Source organism: Pseudopipra pipra, chromosome Z, assembly GCF_036250125.1.
Source record: "Pseudopipra pipra isolate bDixPip1 chromosome Z, bDixPip1.hap1, whole genome shotgun sequence".
In the NCBI taxonomy this organism is placed as follows: Eukaryota; Metazoa; Chordata; class Aves; order Passeriformes; family Pipridae; genus Pseudopipra; species Pseudopipra pipra.
This window is the reverse complement of record NC_087581.1, coordinates 19,954,531-19,968,394: the sequence shown is the minus strand read 5'-3', so window position 1 is coordinate 19,968,394 and position 13,864 is coordinate 19,954,531. Positions and strand designations below refer to the sequence as shown.

The 13,864-nt window shown below is 37.4% G+C and overlaps 1 protein-coding gene across 3 annotated transcripts in view; it reads right to left on the bottom strand.

Moving 5' to 3' along the window:
• The window catches only part of PIK3R1 (phosphoinositide-3-kinase regulatory subunit 1), a 62,278-nt gene that overhangs the window by 14,357 nt on the left and 34,057 nt on the right, over window positions 1–13,864 (bottom strand). For 2 of the 3 annotated variants that reach the window (XM_064641952.1, XM_064641953.1), the window contains exons 3-7: window positions 12,929–13,021; window positions 11,537–11,611; window positions 8,558–8,689; window positions 7,490–7,691; window positions 7,212–7,291 (exon numbers count right to left, since the gene is read on the bottom strand). In XM_064641952.1, the coding sequence (XP_064498022.1) occupies window positions 7,212–7,291; window positions 7,490–7,691; window positions 8,558–8,689; window positions 11,537–11,611; window positions 12,929–13,021 (582 nt within the window). Of the gene's footprint in view, window positions 1–685; window positions 717–7,211; window positions 7,292–7,489; window positions 7,692–8,557; window positions 8,690–11,536; window positions 11,612–12,928; window positions 13,022–13,864 lie in introns of those variants that run through there. The other variant, XM_064641955.1, reaches the window with a different exon arrangement.

Sequence of the window (13,864 nt, the reverse complement as noted above, 5' to 3'; positions counted from 1 at the left end):
CCCACACGTCTGGTCTGTGCCTCTCAGCAGGTTAACCCTTTCAGACAAGCCTCAATATATAAGAGTGTATCTGGAGTATCAGAATATACAAAAAGATGCATGCTAGTTTGCTTTGTACATTAAGAAGCTTAAATTCATTCTGAAGTAGACTCTGCTCTCCCAGTTTAGGTAGACATGTTCCAAAGATTCATTTCATTTCCAAAATGAAATAGGATACTCAAAATCACCCCAGACACAAGTCTAAACACTGAACTTGGAGGTTTAGCCCATCTGCTACCCAGACAGTTGAGTTGCCAAGGTAATTATTTAAATTAAGCAACAAAGACTTCCTATGAAGAGAACATTGCTGCATTTAGGTCTCATGTGGGATCAGTAAGATTTTATTCCATTGCATAAAGATTTTAAGGAAAAATTATTTCACTAGGGTTTCACTGGTGGCCAAATTTAGGACTCAACAAACTTGCATAATCAGGTTAGTGCTCAGCTCAGACTAGTCTAGCCTGCAGGCAAGAAAAGACAGGAGGTAGATAGGCTATTCCCCATTCCATATATAACCTGGAGAGGTACCGAAGTACTTTAATTCATGTATCTTAAGACCATTAAAACTCTACCTGGTAATCAGTTACAGTATGATACTTCCACAACATGATGAAGAAAACACACACAGAAGTTGAAAATCACTTACTTTGTAAATTATGCATTGCAAATGATCGCCCTTGTAATACTGTCGGAATATACAATCCAATAGTGGTTTCCTCTTATAAAAATCTTTCTTAGAAAAAACAACCCAAAACCTCCTTTCACTAGGAAGGTTTTCGGGAGAAATGAAGGAAAAAATTCTGAAAAAGAGATTGCTCTGCTTTCCAAACAATGTTCCATAAAAATCCCTAAAAAAACTGCAACATGCAGTGAGAAAATCCAAGCCTTCTCTCTCTTCTTAACTGCTTAATGCTCTGTGCTGTGCAGAAGGTATCCACTTACTCTGGCTCATCATTAAAAAGTGCACCTGACTTCAGCACTACAGAAAAAAAAAAAAAGAAACCACCACCCTCAGTAGCTTGCACGTCTCTCTCAGATAAAGATCTCAGCTTCATGATTAACTTGGGTAGGTTCAAATATTTGCTGAGCCAGGGGTTTCAGGTGGGGGAGGGGACCCAGATTCAAAGTAAAAGTTGTCATCAGCTAACAAGTGGCCAATGCAGGACTAACTTTCTCATTTTAGCTAAGTAAATGAGAAGACCATTGTAAGAGGCCTTAAAATAGTCTCTAGCACTTGCTGCTGCATGCAGTATTGAAGATGAGAGAAGCACCATGAACAGCCAAATACAGGAAGTGGCTAACTGAAAAAAAAAAAAAAAAGAAAGAAAAACCAACAACAAAAAAAGAGAAGATAAAAATTATCCTTGAAAAGAGCTGCATCTCTCAGAGCAGCCCTGTGCAAGCAAAAGAGCCTGCCTGCAAGTATAGCATCCCCTCCTACACACTTATGCTGGATCACAAATACAGGTGCTGCTTCAAGACCCCTAGTCTGATGCTGTGAGGCTTTTTACCTATTTCCTATAAAGTAAAAATACTACAAAAAACACCTATCTGTATCCATGGTGTTTTCCAGTAGGTAGGATTGTTCATTTCTTGGGAAAGCAACAGTGAAGAGGGAGAGCTTTAGGTCAAATTTATTTTCCTTGCCTTAGTGTTTAGTGGAGACCAAACTTGCTAAAGGAACAGAGCGGCAATTGAAAAGCTTGCTCCCCTTTGCCTTCTTTGCCAGATAAACTTCCATGATGAAATAAATTCAAAGTGAAAGGAGAAGCAGACACATTCAAATAAAGAGAGAAGGGGATTAATATTTTCCTCCCACTTGTTGCAAACAGTGAGAATTTCTAATAGCTGTGTTGTTTCAGATCTTCTTGTTGCTTGTTATGGCAGCCAAATAGCATAGAAATTTTTGCCTTCCTAATACTTCACCTACCGAAATACTCCTAATGCTGCAAAACATCACTTGCACCTAATAATGAAATCTCAAATATCTGCAGTATATTTTTGATGTTTTGCAGTTGATTGATCAGCTTCACCTATAACAATCCCTTGCTTCTGTAGTTTTTGCCTTTGCCTAGTTAAACAATTGTCAGTTCTAAATACAATTTAAAGCAGCAGAGTCCAAGTGGAGATGTAAACCTCTGTTTCTGAACAAATCCAACTTCAGACTGTAGCTGATACGCCTCTTTACTGTTAAAATTGTGGAAGAGGTTGAGAAAACTTCTTGGTTTATAGGGCCACAATACAGAAGCATATTCAGAAAGGAGAAAAGACAACCCAACCCTGGCTCACTGAATTTTTTAATCTTTTTAAAAAGCATAGGTATCCACAGAGAGACAATGAGTTCCTAGTTATCCTGCAGAAGGGAATCGAGTGTCTTGTCAAAAAAAGATACTGGGATGCACACACTTGTATTTTTAATTATTGCCCTGTCTTAACTTTTTATTTAAATTTTGAAACCTTCACTGGTGCACATTTAATCTGCAGCAGATTATTACTTGAAGTTACACTCACAGTCTTGTGCTAGCAAGATAACATATTTTTTTCTATGTCTAAAGCAGGAAAAGAACTGATTAGATTTGACATGCTTTTATGTGTGTTACACATACTTACATGCAAAACCACGCACATGCACGGATAAATCTGTAAAAATTCTAGTAGCTTTTATCAAATACTTCCAATCAGGTATCAAGAAACGTAAAGAACAGGCTAGCGTCAAAACTTAAACCAATAGAGCATTCCAAAGTACGGTGGTTAACCAAGCATTTTACTTTCCGTTAGATCAGGGATGAAGCCTGATTTTTATTAGCTTAGAAGGGGAGCCCTCTGCTGGGTGAATCAAGGACGCACAATATCCCTCCCTGCCGCGGGGCATTCGCTTTCCCTGGGACACACTGCCTTCTGCGTGCTCCAATCCACCCTCGGTGGTGCTGAGAGTCCAGCCAAGACTGTGGCACGATGCAGAAAAGTCCTGCCAAAGGAAGCACTCCTACACATTAGCGTATGTCCCCAGGACACTACTGACAGGACTGTGGTCTCCGCCTGACCACTGCAGCACTCCAGGGGAGCTCTTGAGTCCAATTCTAAGAGGAACTGGATCAGCCTTTACACTGCTCCAGTCCAGCTGTTTTGCTACCCACCCTTGCTAACATTTTGTGTAGCTAAAAGCAAAGTGTCTGCACCTTGGTGATACTGCCATGACTTTCACCCCATCACCAACAACTGAGCAGTTACATGTGAGGCAGTTTTACTACCTCACTAATTCTTACCTATGATCCTCTGAATAGTAAAACTCTTCAGGCTTAAAGCTGCAATATTTCACAGTTTGAGCCATTTATTTACAGTGTTATGTACAAGCCTGAGAAACAATTGGGATGGACAGCCCGAACAAAGCATCTCAGCTTGAGTCAGTGCAAAGGCTTTGATTCATCCATACAACAAGGCAGCTCTTTCCTGCCTCTGCAGTAGCTCTTCCTCTGCTCTTTACCAGCAATGCTACCAGCTCCCCACATCCCCTTGCTCTCTCGTCACATGCTGCTTACTCTTTGCCTTCCTAAAACAGACCTTAATCTCACACAAAGCCCCTCCACACTCTCTAACTCCCCCCCCAGCCCCAAAAAGGACCCCAATCTCCCAGAACTCCCCACAAAAAATCACCTCCCAACTCTTCCAACACCCCACCTTTCTCTGTGTGACCTGCCTTCCCAGTTACTAGTGTCAAAATTACCGTGCTGCCCCAAGCATCCACTGGGCCCCACAGACAACCCTGAGATCTGCATCCAGGACAGGCCTCCTCCGGACACGAAAGCCAGGAGCCTGTATGATCCCAGACAATCAACTGAACCCCCCCTGTCTTCTATACCTATAACTATAGCCTAATATAGCCTATTTTCCAATATTTACCTTCACAAGTCTGTATAATCCATGAGACTCTGTGAGACAAGACACTTGATTGCTTTCTGCAGGATAACCAGCACTGTTTGCTAAAATCTGTCACAATTAAGCTACTTTCTTCTAATAGCACTGTTTTGAATAACATATTTAGAGACTTGCACTTTGTTCTTCACTGAAAAATCAGCATTACTCATTAAATTAAAGCCTGTGCAGCTGTACATCAAGTTGGGGTGTTCAAATGGGACAGGAAATCACCTTGCTTGCCCACCAACACCATCTTCTGGCTCTCCTACTGATAAATTTGAAGAATGAGACATGAATCAGAAAACAGATCTTGTTTTCTCCAGCCTTATTTTTTCCTGCAACATTACGTTGTCTTTGCCTGCTAAGCAAGTATCTACGATTCTACGACCAGGTATTATAACCTTAGTACTTTAACTTTTGTGTAGGACTAAGCACTATTCTAACTCACAAACTAAAATGCAGAGTTTGCTGATGAACACTATGACAGAGGAAAAAAACCAATCCAATTGTTCTGTGACAAATCAAGTAACGGTGTAGGGGTAGCTTCCTCTTTTTGAATTATGGCGTGCAAAGCATCACTCTAGCTAAAAGATGTCCAGTTAAAGATGCCCAATTTAAGATAATAATTTTAAGATACAATAAGATATAAGGTACAGTTGCTTACTTTCTATTGTTCCCAGGCAAGAAGGATAATTAGTGGGCGATGTAGTAAGAAAGAACCCCCACAGCTGTGCAAAGATCTCCTCGCTATTCAGATCATTATCTCCAACGTTACGTTTAATATCTCTATGTACTGCATAAGATACCACTAAAACTTCATGCACAGCTTGTTTTAGACAGAATGTTCTCATCTTAACAGAAAAAAGTATGAAAGGAGGAAGCCATCACTCCAGCCTGTGAAAAAGAGAAGAAACCTGGCAGCACTGGCTTTCCTGTTATCACTTAGTTGTCATGACATTATTTTCAACATGTAAAATTCTTTCTGCTTAAAACCGCTTAACTTGTCCACTTGTAAAATTCTATTAAAAATTGTAATTCTCAAACCGGTTGTATGACAAATAAGATATATTTTATTGGAATCTTCTTTTTATTACAATGTTTCTAAGCAATCTTTATGCCAAATCAAGCCACTACAAACAATAATCTTAAAGATGACAATTCTGAAAAACACATCTTAGAGTCTTCTATGAGAACTATAAAAACAGACCACTTCAGATGTTCAGGTCTGAATGATTTTGGTGTGGAAACGGACTCATGTCCTAGTTCTTGAACAGAACAGAACACTCTATGAAGATCCAACTTTTGAAAATTATGCAAAGCCTTTTACAGGCTTAAGAGCAGAGGCTAGCTAACCGCAGACTACAAAGCCTGAAAATTTTTACCTGAGTTATTTGTCAGTGTATTAATAGATGTGCAAATGTTCTACTAAAAAAACATTCCACTAGACAGGATGGACTTTGAAATGCACAGCGAAGGAGTTCTGTTTTTGTAATAGAACTTGTGAAAAATCCAGGGTGGACCCTCAAAATAAATTACTGCAATCTGAAATATTAATTAATGTAGAAGTAATATTATAAACAATCTGATGTTTGATTATAATTATTAATGTAGTGTCACACACCATGAACCTGATGGATACAATGACATTGCTTCAATCACCCTAATCATATTCTCAAGATGACTAGACTCCTTGTCCTCATTAGTAGTTCTAATGTCAACACCTTTCACTTTTATACTTTCCTCACGTGAAGCAACTCAGAAATGCAACCAAGGGATCTCTTAAGTGCAACTTATAAAATTCGCACTTTAAAACTTAAAAACTGTCGACCCTATGTTTTTAACCTCCCAATCAGTGCCTCTAGACATGTTTATTTACATACCCGAAAGCATTTGCAAATGTGTAACTATAAAAAATGCTGTTAGCATTAGAATATTGGAGGATTTAATATCTATTTTGTTTTTTAAGACTTATAATGTATGACAAAGAAAATAATTCTTTAACAATTAGCAGCTATTTGCTGATTCTTAGTAAAATAGGACAAATAGTCATTTAAAAGTTTGGACTCTCCTAGTTATGAAGCCTTAGGAATTAAAAAAAACAGTAGTTCTGGAAATGCCTGCTTAACTATTTTGACAAAATGTAACAAAAACAAATATATGGAAACTAGCTGAAAACAGATGTACACTAAATGTTAGGGAAGGTTTCCTAACTACAAGAGCTGGTAAGATTAGAAAAACCTTTCAAACAAAGCAGTAGGAACAAAAGTTTTAGCTATTTTAAGTTAATCTTCAATAGCTGATGAAGGGGATTATACAATGTGCCTACCTGAAATACAGGAAATGAAGCATTTTTCTGCTGCTGAAAAAGCTCTAGCTTTTCAAACCTTAAGCAGCCCTACGAATACTACTGCCATGAACTTCTCTTTGTACTTTGAATAGAGAGGTAGGAAAGCTACAGGCTGTCCAATGTTCTGTTCACCATCACCCTATCCTCTGTTCAGATATCCTTTGTAAATAAGCTGTGAAATGAATTGCTTTCAGCTAACATGTAAAGTTCCCGGCGTTAATAATTTCCTTTGCACATAGTCAGCAACTATGCCTTGCTTTTACCAAATATTTGATTCAAACCCAGTGATTTCACATAAATCAGAGGTGGGCTTTACTGTTTGTTGACTAAATCATATGCTACCTTACAGAATCAATACAAGTATTATCTTTCTTTCCTGAATGGGCTCTTAATATTTTTTGGATTATTTATATTGATATCAAGAAATAAATCTTTTGAGTATCTGGATTAAAATACATATATATATGTAAATAAATGGTGAAATTTACTTTCTTCCAATATCTCTATGGGGTATAGTATTTCTAAGAAAATTCGCCCATAAGTAAATTGAATGCTCAATAAAACCTCCAGAATTAACCCCTCAATCACTGTAGGATAGGCATTTTATTGGTTTACAAGTCTTAAAAAAACCACAAATTCCTATTTGCTGTTTATTGAAAGAGAAATGAAAGTCCTAAGGCTGTACAAACTATGGCTATTAAAATTATTTTAATGAAAAAGACCATTTCTTATGAAGCAAACGTTGCATACCACATAAAATAGACAAACAACTTCTACTTAGTTCTGTATTGCACGCTTTTGCTTTGCATTAATTTTGATTAAGAAAGAAAAAATTATTTACTGTTCTTAAGTTGAATTTCATTATTTAAGCAAACAATGGTATATAACTTAATTTAAAAATATTTTTTACCTGGTACAGGCTGTCTCTCATTCCATTCACTTGTGATTAAAGCTTCGATGATTTTTATGTGTTGTTCCGTATTATCAGAGCTGCAAGAGGTGGATCAGGCAGTAAGAGTTAGGAGAAATGAAAAAGTTTACTCTAGAGTTATTCAAAAAACACTGGAAAAATTTACTACAATGCCCTCACGTCAGAAATAAGTTCAGAAAATTACTTAATTAAACTTACTTTTGTACATGACTAACCCATATTTGCAGTAGAAAATATGATCAAGATGACCCACATACCTTGTGATCTGGAATCTGAAAAGCAGAGGGCTGAAAATTTCAGACAAGGACCTTGCATTCAAAAGATTTTTGCTGGAGGCTTGACAAACTCTGAGGAAATGTTTGAGCAAATACTGGAGTGTAAGCCAATATTGGGGAGGTATATTTGGAGATCTGATGAGTTTCTTCAGTAACTGAGCATACTCTTCTGAGCTCTGCACTTCTGCAAGCAAATAGATAAAAGGTTCTTGAAATCAGCACAGGAACATTCAAGTAAAATGAAACTATATGAGACTCCTTTAGAAGTGTCAGTTTTACAGAAAAAAATAATTCTGTCCATTAGCACTGTAAGATTTCTTTCGTCTTTTAAAAAAGTAAAATGCTCAGAGTAGAGTGAAGAACAAGTATTTAAAAGTCAAATGGAAATAGATACGCATTTTGGTAAAAACCGCAATATGTTCAGAGTGTACTGGTAGAAGTCTGTCTTGTGTTTAGCGTTACACATGATTGGGTAATTCAGAGATGCACTAGATAAGTCTCACAGGTGCTGTTCTAACTTTGAAGGTTACCAGTAACAATATCCTGTCCTGAATATATAATAGAATACTTGGCCTTGAAAGCCAAAAAGCCATACTTGTTTAAAATGACCACTGTAGATGGTGAATGCATGTATTTCTCACTTCATAATCTGCAACTCCCAATGTAACACAGCACTCCATGACCTCTAATACATTTACTTTGTCAGCATTGATAAAAAGTTAAAAATTAGCTTTCCGCATACAGATAAGTCCTTGATTTTTCCCCCCCAGTTGTTCTATAGTATTTCTACTTACTAAAACAAAGAGAACTGTGTAATTCCTTGTATTTTCCATTATGTTTACACAAATAAGTAACCAAATAATGCAGAATAATATCTAGTTCTGCTGAAACAGCTTTCATCAAAAGTGGTGAAGGTATTCATGTTCTCTGAGATGCTGCCACATTGTGCAGAATCTTCCCTGTTCTGTGAGTGACAGCTGGACTACCAGATATTCAGAATTCTAATAAAAGCTTTTTTGTTTGACATTTGAAATACTGTGATAATCATACCTTGAGCTACAGAAATCATGTCACTGTGAACAGCAGCTGGAATGATGGGATTTGGCAGGTCCAGGATATACCTCTTGAGAGCATCTGATAAAGTATGCACATCAAATGTCTCTAAATCTAATGAAGAGGCATCTGAAGAGAAAGAGCAACATACTTTTTAGACTCTAGAAAATGGAAAAAATATACAAAGTTCATCATATTAGGGCTTCATAACAAGCCAAAATTGCTAACTTAGATCTGGTTTATGGGGAACAACTCATAAGAAAGAAGACATTAAGAAATATCTTTGAGACTAACAACATACAGTGTTCAACACCATGTCCAGGCCTTTGGCATATGATGAACCAAATGGCTTCCGCAGCTGTTTGTGGCCTTCTGTCACATACAGTTCAGGGCTGAACTCAGAGTAACAGTAACTTGCTGCATGTTGGAAGGGTAATGGAACACCAGAATATTTTTAACAGGTCTCTGTTTTATGTGTAAATATTTTGTGTAAGAAGTAAGTATTAATCAAAGGTTTGGTCAAATGCCACTTCTCTACTGGTAGCTACTTCTATTATGACTGAAAGTTTGATTAACAACTTGGGGCTCCAAGTCTGTAAATATTTATGTGAGTAAGTCGAAACAAATATACATGTGCAGAACTTGTGCAGCTGTTAGGATTTATCTTGTAGAACCTGATACCCTTCCAGGATAGTTATGACTCGGGATAAAGTTTGGAAGTGTCACATAAAGGAATATCAGCAGCAAAAATAAAAATAGGAAAATATAGAAATCCTTACTTAGTAGGAGCCAGATTAGGGTTCATCCTGAAACATGAAACTCTGGCACAGTAAAGTCCTCAGTGTTTACAAAAAGATCCATATTTGGTACAAGAATTTTCAGGCATTAATGCTGATCAACATTCTATGCTAGCCAGGTCCTCTGTAAAATAAGTCCTGAATCCATTTGGCCAGTTTAAAGTAAACAGGGAGGCAGAGGAAATCAGATATGTGGTGCATCTACAAATACTGTGAAATAAGGCAGCCAAGAGGGGGTAGTGAGAAACTTAGAGCTACTCCACCTCCTTTCTGTTTTCCCCAAAGAAAAGCTTGCAGTATGAGCTCAAATCTTATCACACTAAAGAATTTGCATGAGAAAAGAGACATCATGAATGTCTCAGATGATAAAAAACTTGCAGTGTGGGAATGAATTCTACAAGAGCAATTATGTGTCAGAGAATCCAACTAAAATTCTTCAGAAATAGTTTTTATTAGTTTTGTTGCTCACTGAATGTTTTTTTTTTCATAAGCCAAGTTAAATCATGCCTCTTCAGTGTTGAACATTTCCCTGAAGTATATCCCAAATTATTATAGTGAGTACATAAGTGAGAATAAACTTACTCTGCAACTCTTTAGGTGTAATGATATAAACAGACCTGACCTCTTCCATCTGCCAAGCTGGCTAGATGCAAGTCAACTTTGATTTTAGAGCTAGATAGCACTGTGTTGATGCTAACAGACAGTTAGTCAATTATGGAGAGCATTTTAACCGTTAGCAGAACACCACACTAACGCAAGTTCAAAACTTTGAGACCAAAGATGACTTCGCTCTCTGAATTAGCATTCTGCTGATTCAAAGAGAGCAGGCAGAGGAGATGAGATCTGTCTGTATCCATGTACCTGGATACCCACTGCACTAGCTTTGTCCTGGAAGATTCTGATTCTTTCTTAAAGAAAAGTCAGAAAGAGACACTGTTACTAAAGGGCGAAGTCCTGTTTTTGTTTCTCAAAGCTAACTACATTTTAAGTAAGAATACATGTAAACCACAAGTTTTTGATCTCAGGAGATAGATGAACCTTTCAAAAAAGTACACCTCAGTTTAGAAACTTAAGAAAGGATGCAGATAAATGAAGAGATACATTCATATTGGTGCCCAGAAAATCTGGATTTATCTGGACTAAAAATACAATTACAAACTAAAAATATGGCTGCTAGTGTAAGGCTGCTAGCACCACAAGCATATCTCCTCTCCCTGCTTGTACACATACACTTCTTCACTCCTGCCACAATCATCAGAGGACAGGATGCCCTTTTGTTTTGAAGGAACAGACAACTCATAGTATCATCTCATTCATTTTGTTAATGTTTGCAATTATTAAAAATGAAGAGACTAATTCACAGTTTAAGCTTGCTTTCTTTGTCCCTTAGGCAACAAGGCATGTAGCCAGTTTCACTTCCCACCCCTTGTATTTTTGTGCTCCTTTAACCAAGTGAAAGCTCACACCACACACTGCACCCCAGCTCACCAAGATGTAGTCAAGCGCTCCTCCTACAATAGCTACTGATCTCTCATACTGCAACAGAGTGCTGCCAAGCCAGTATATTCTGGCCTGAAGCAGTGTTAAAGAGTATCAAAAAGAAAAGGAAATATATTTCGGGAAACTTGAATGGGTAAGTGGTGTTATTGGTGTAGTTGTGTTTTACTGTCTAAAACCTGAGAACTCAGCCTACAATATTAATCAAATGGTCTCTGCTACTCTGTAGCAGGGTAGGTAATGTGTTGCTATTGCCACCCCACCTACTGGACCAAAAACTGCACACATAGAACTATATGTAAACAAATGACTACTTGGTTACAAAATAATAACCTGCAGCCTTACAGGAACAATGAATCATTATTTTGACTCTGACCAAAACATCTTTTTTTTCTCTGTACAGCTAGATTATCTGTCTTTGAACAAGCAAAAGGATAAGCAGAGATTAAAATTATTATTCTTGGAAAAAAAACACACAATGGAGCCATGAAGAAAGAATCTGTAAAAGTGAAAAACACCTTTCATATTAAGTGTAAAAGAAAAATTTTAATTATATATATATATATGTCTTCTTAATACTATATTATTGAGGACCAGAACATATGAGTGGAGGAGCAAAGAAAAAAGGAGTGCTCTGACCACAAAATCTGTCTAGTGCTTTAAGAAGGATACCTGCACTTACCACATTCAAAGATTTGTCTTAAGTCCGCTGAACTGCTTGAGCCTTGTGCTCCATACAAAGTTGAGCACTCCAGACCTTCAAAACAAAATCAATGGGATATATTAATATTTTAGTGACTGTTGCCTTGACAGAATATATTTCTCTTTTCTTCAAGAAGTTTAAATTAGCAACATTCTTCCACCGCCATCCACCTACCACGCTAAGAATGTGTCTGCTTTTTAAGGCTACAATACAGGTCCTTGTACATTCAAACTGCTGTGTCTGCAGAAAAAGCTGACCAAGGAAGATCAGAAATACCAGCAGTCCCATGTATTCTACACAGCTATCCACTGGCCAACTGTAGAAGGCCAGGACTAAGAAACAGATTCACACTGCTGTGAGAGAAAATATCCGTATATGTCACATAATATGTCTAATAATCCACCTGAATAACAGACACCAATAAAGTGGTTTTGTGTGAAAGGTACTGTTTACTACTTCCATATTTCAGTGAAAATAGAGAAGACACAAGGAAAGAGATCATATCCTGGTATGCAGAGCGCTGATGATTTAATACTATCAGTGGTGTTTCCTGAAAGCAGCAGTTACTTATGCAAAGGGTTGCTAAATACTGGCCTTTCTCATTGATATTAGCAAGTCCATACTCATTAAAGAAAGGCTTACCCTCTCTTAAAAGTATGCAGTATGTGAGAACCTATGTCCGCAAGGATAGCAGCCTGATTCTGATTCTGATCAGAATATTGCTTTTCCTCTTGTCCCTGGCTTAAGATCCCTGAATGATCAGGACTCACTGAAGCTGCTCCTTACCCCACCAGGACTATGAAGTCAACATCAGAGGAGGTGCCAGGAGGACAGAAATGGGGCAAAAGAGGTAGAACACAGAAAAAGAAAGAGGAAAGCTTCAAAAGGATGGAGAGACATCAATATGGGAAAGCAGGAAAGAAAAAAACATAAAAATAACACTGGCTCGTTCAACATCAAACCAGTTCTTGTAACTTTTTCATGGTTTATTATTTTCTTTGCCCCCTGCTTTCGGGCAAAGTATTACTTGTTTTCCTGTATGGCTGTGTATCCAACTCAATGTTATGAAGGTGTTTCCATAACCAACTGGTTAGAAAAAACAAAACAATACCAAACCCTTCTCCCTTACCTTTTAATAATACTCATATTAGTTGAGTTATTAAATGTCATTTGAGATGAGCTTTGGTTTTGCTCCTACAGTCCAAATAGCCTCTACTGAGCAGAAACCAGTGCAACAGACCTTAAATGAGATTATTTCAGGTGTTAAGCAATATCAGCTCTAGAAAGGGGAGATGCCACCTCTGGATCCAATTCTGCAGTCTTGGTTTACATAAGCAACAAAAAACCTTGGTAGATTGTTCTTCAGCCTACCTTTTTTTTCAATGGTCTCTACTAACTTGACAAGAATCTGTGGAGCAACATCAGGGGGTGCAAACTGTTCTGTAAGATCTGGAAGTGAAAAAGCTGTAAAAGAAAAAGAAGAAGAATAAGCCAAGCTACAGGTCAATGCAATTACTGTTCATGAAAATCTTGACATGCAATGCAACCAGTTAATTTAGTAACAGAACAAACATGCCACATATCAGAGCCACAAGAGAAGACTCCATAAGTAATCAGAAAATAGAATAAAAACAATGGTAACTGCATTTTTATAGCATTTTCTTTTAGGGACCTAACTCAGTCCTAGAACCACTCACCGTACTGCCTGGAAAAAGAAAATATAATAAAAGTTTGTAGTCTGTGGTTTTGCAGAAATACAATGCAAGGAAAGAAAGAAAAAAATCTTCTGGTCTGAAACATTTACATACACTGTGCACCAAGTATGGGAACTAAACACATCACTGTCCGAGAGCTGCAGATCCTGTGGGTACAACAGATTTACAAAGACCTGAAACAGCAGTAGAAACAAGTATTTCACACTCGTAAAAAGTTCAACAACTTCTTTTTATTTCAATTTTCAGGCATTTTACTATGAACAATGTAGTTTACTTATAGCAAGAATCTCCTTTTCAAGGGCTGGTTAAGAATAAATAGCGGTATAATCGGAAAGGGACATTTTGTAGACTCAAACAAAACTGCATACAGATTTTATACAAAGTCAGTTTTCACACAATCTAGTTTCTTCATGCAGAGAACATACTCTATAAAGGAATATTCTAGCTCTGTGATGTGAGTGATGATCTATCTCTGAATACACAATTTTTGCCAAAAGAATAATTCAAAAGTTTTAGAGTGGTTCTGTTTAACACTTGGAAAGCAAAAATGTTTACATAAAGATATTAAACTATGCCAGAAACATCTGGCATA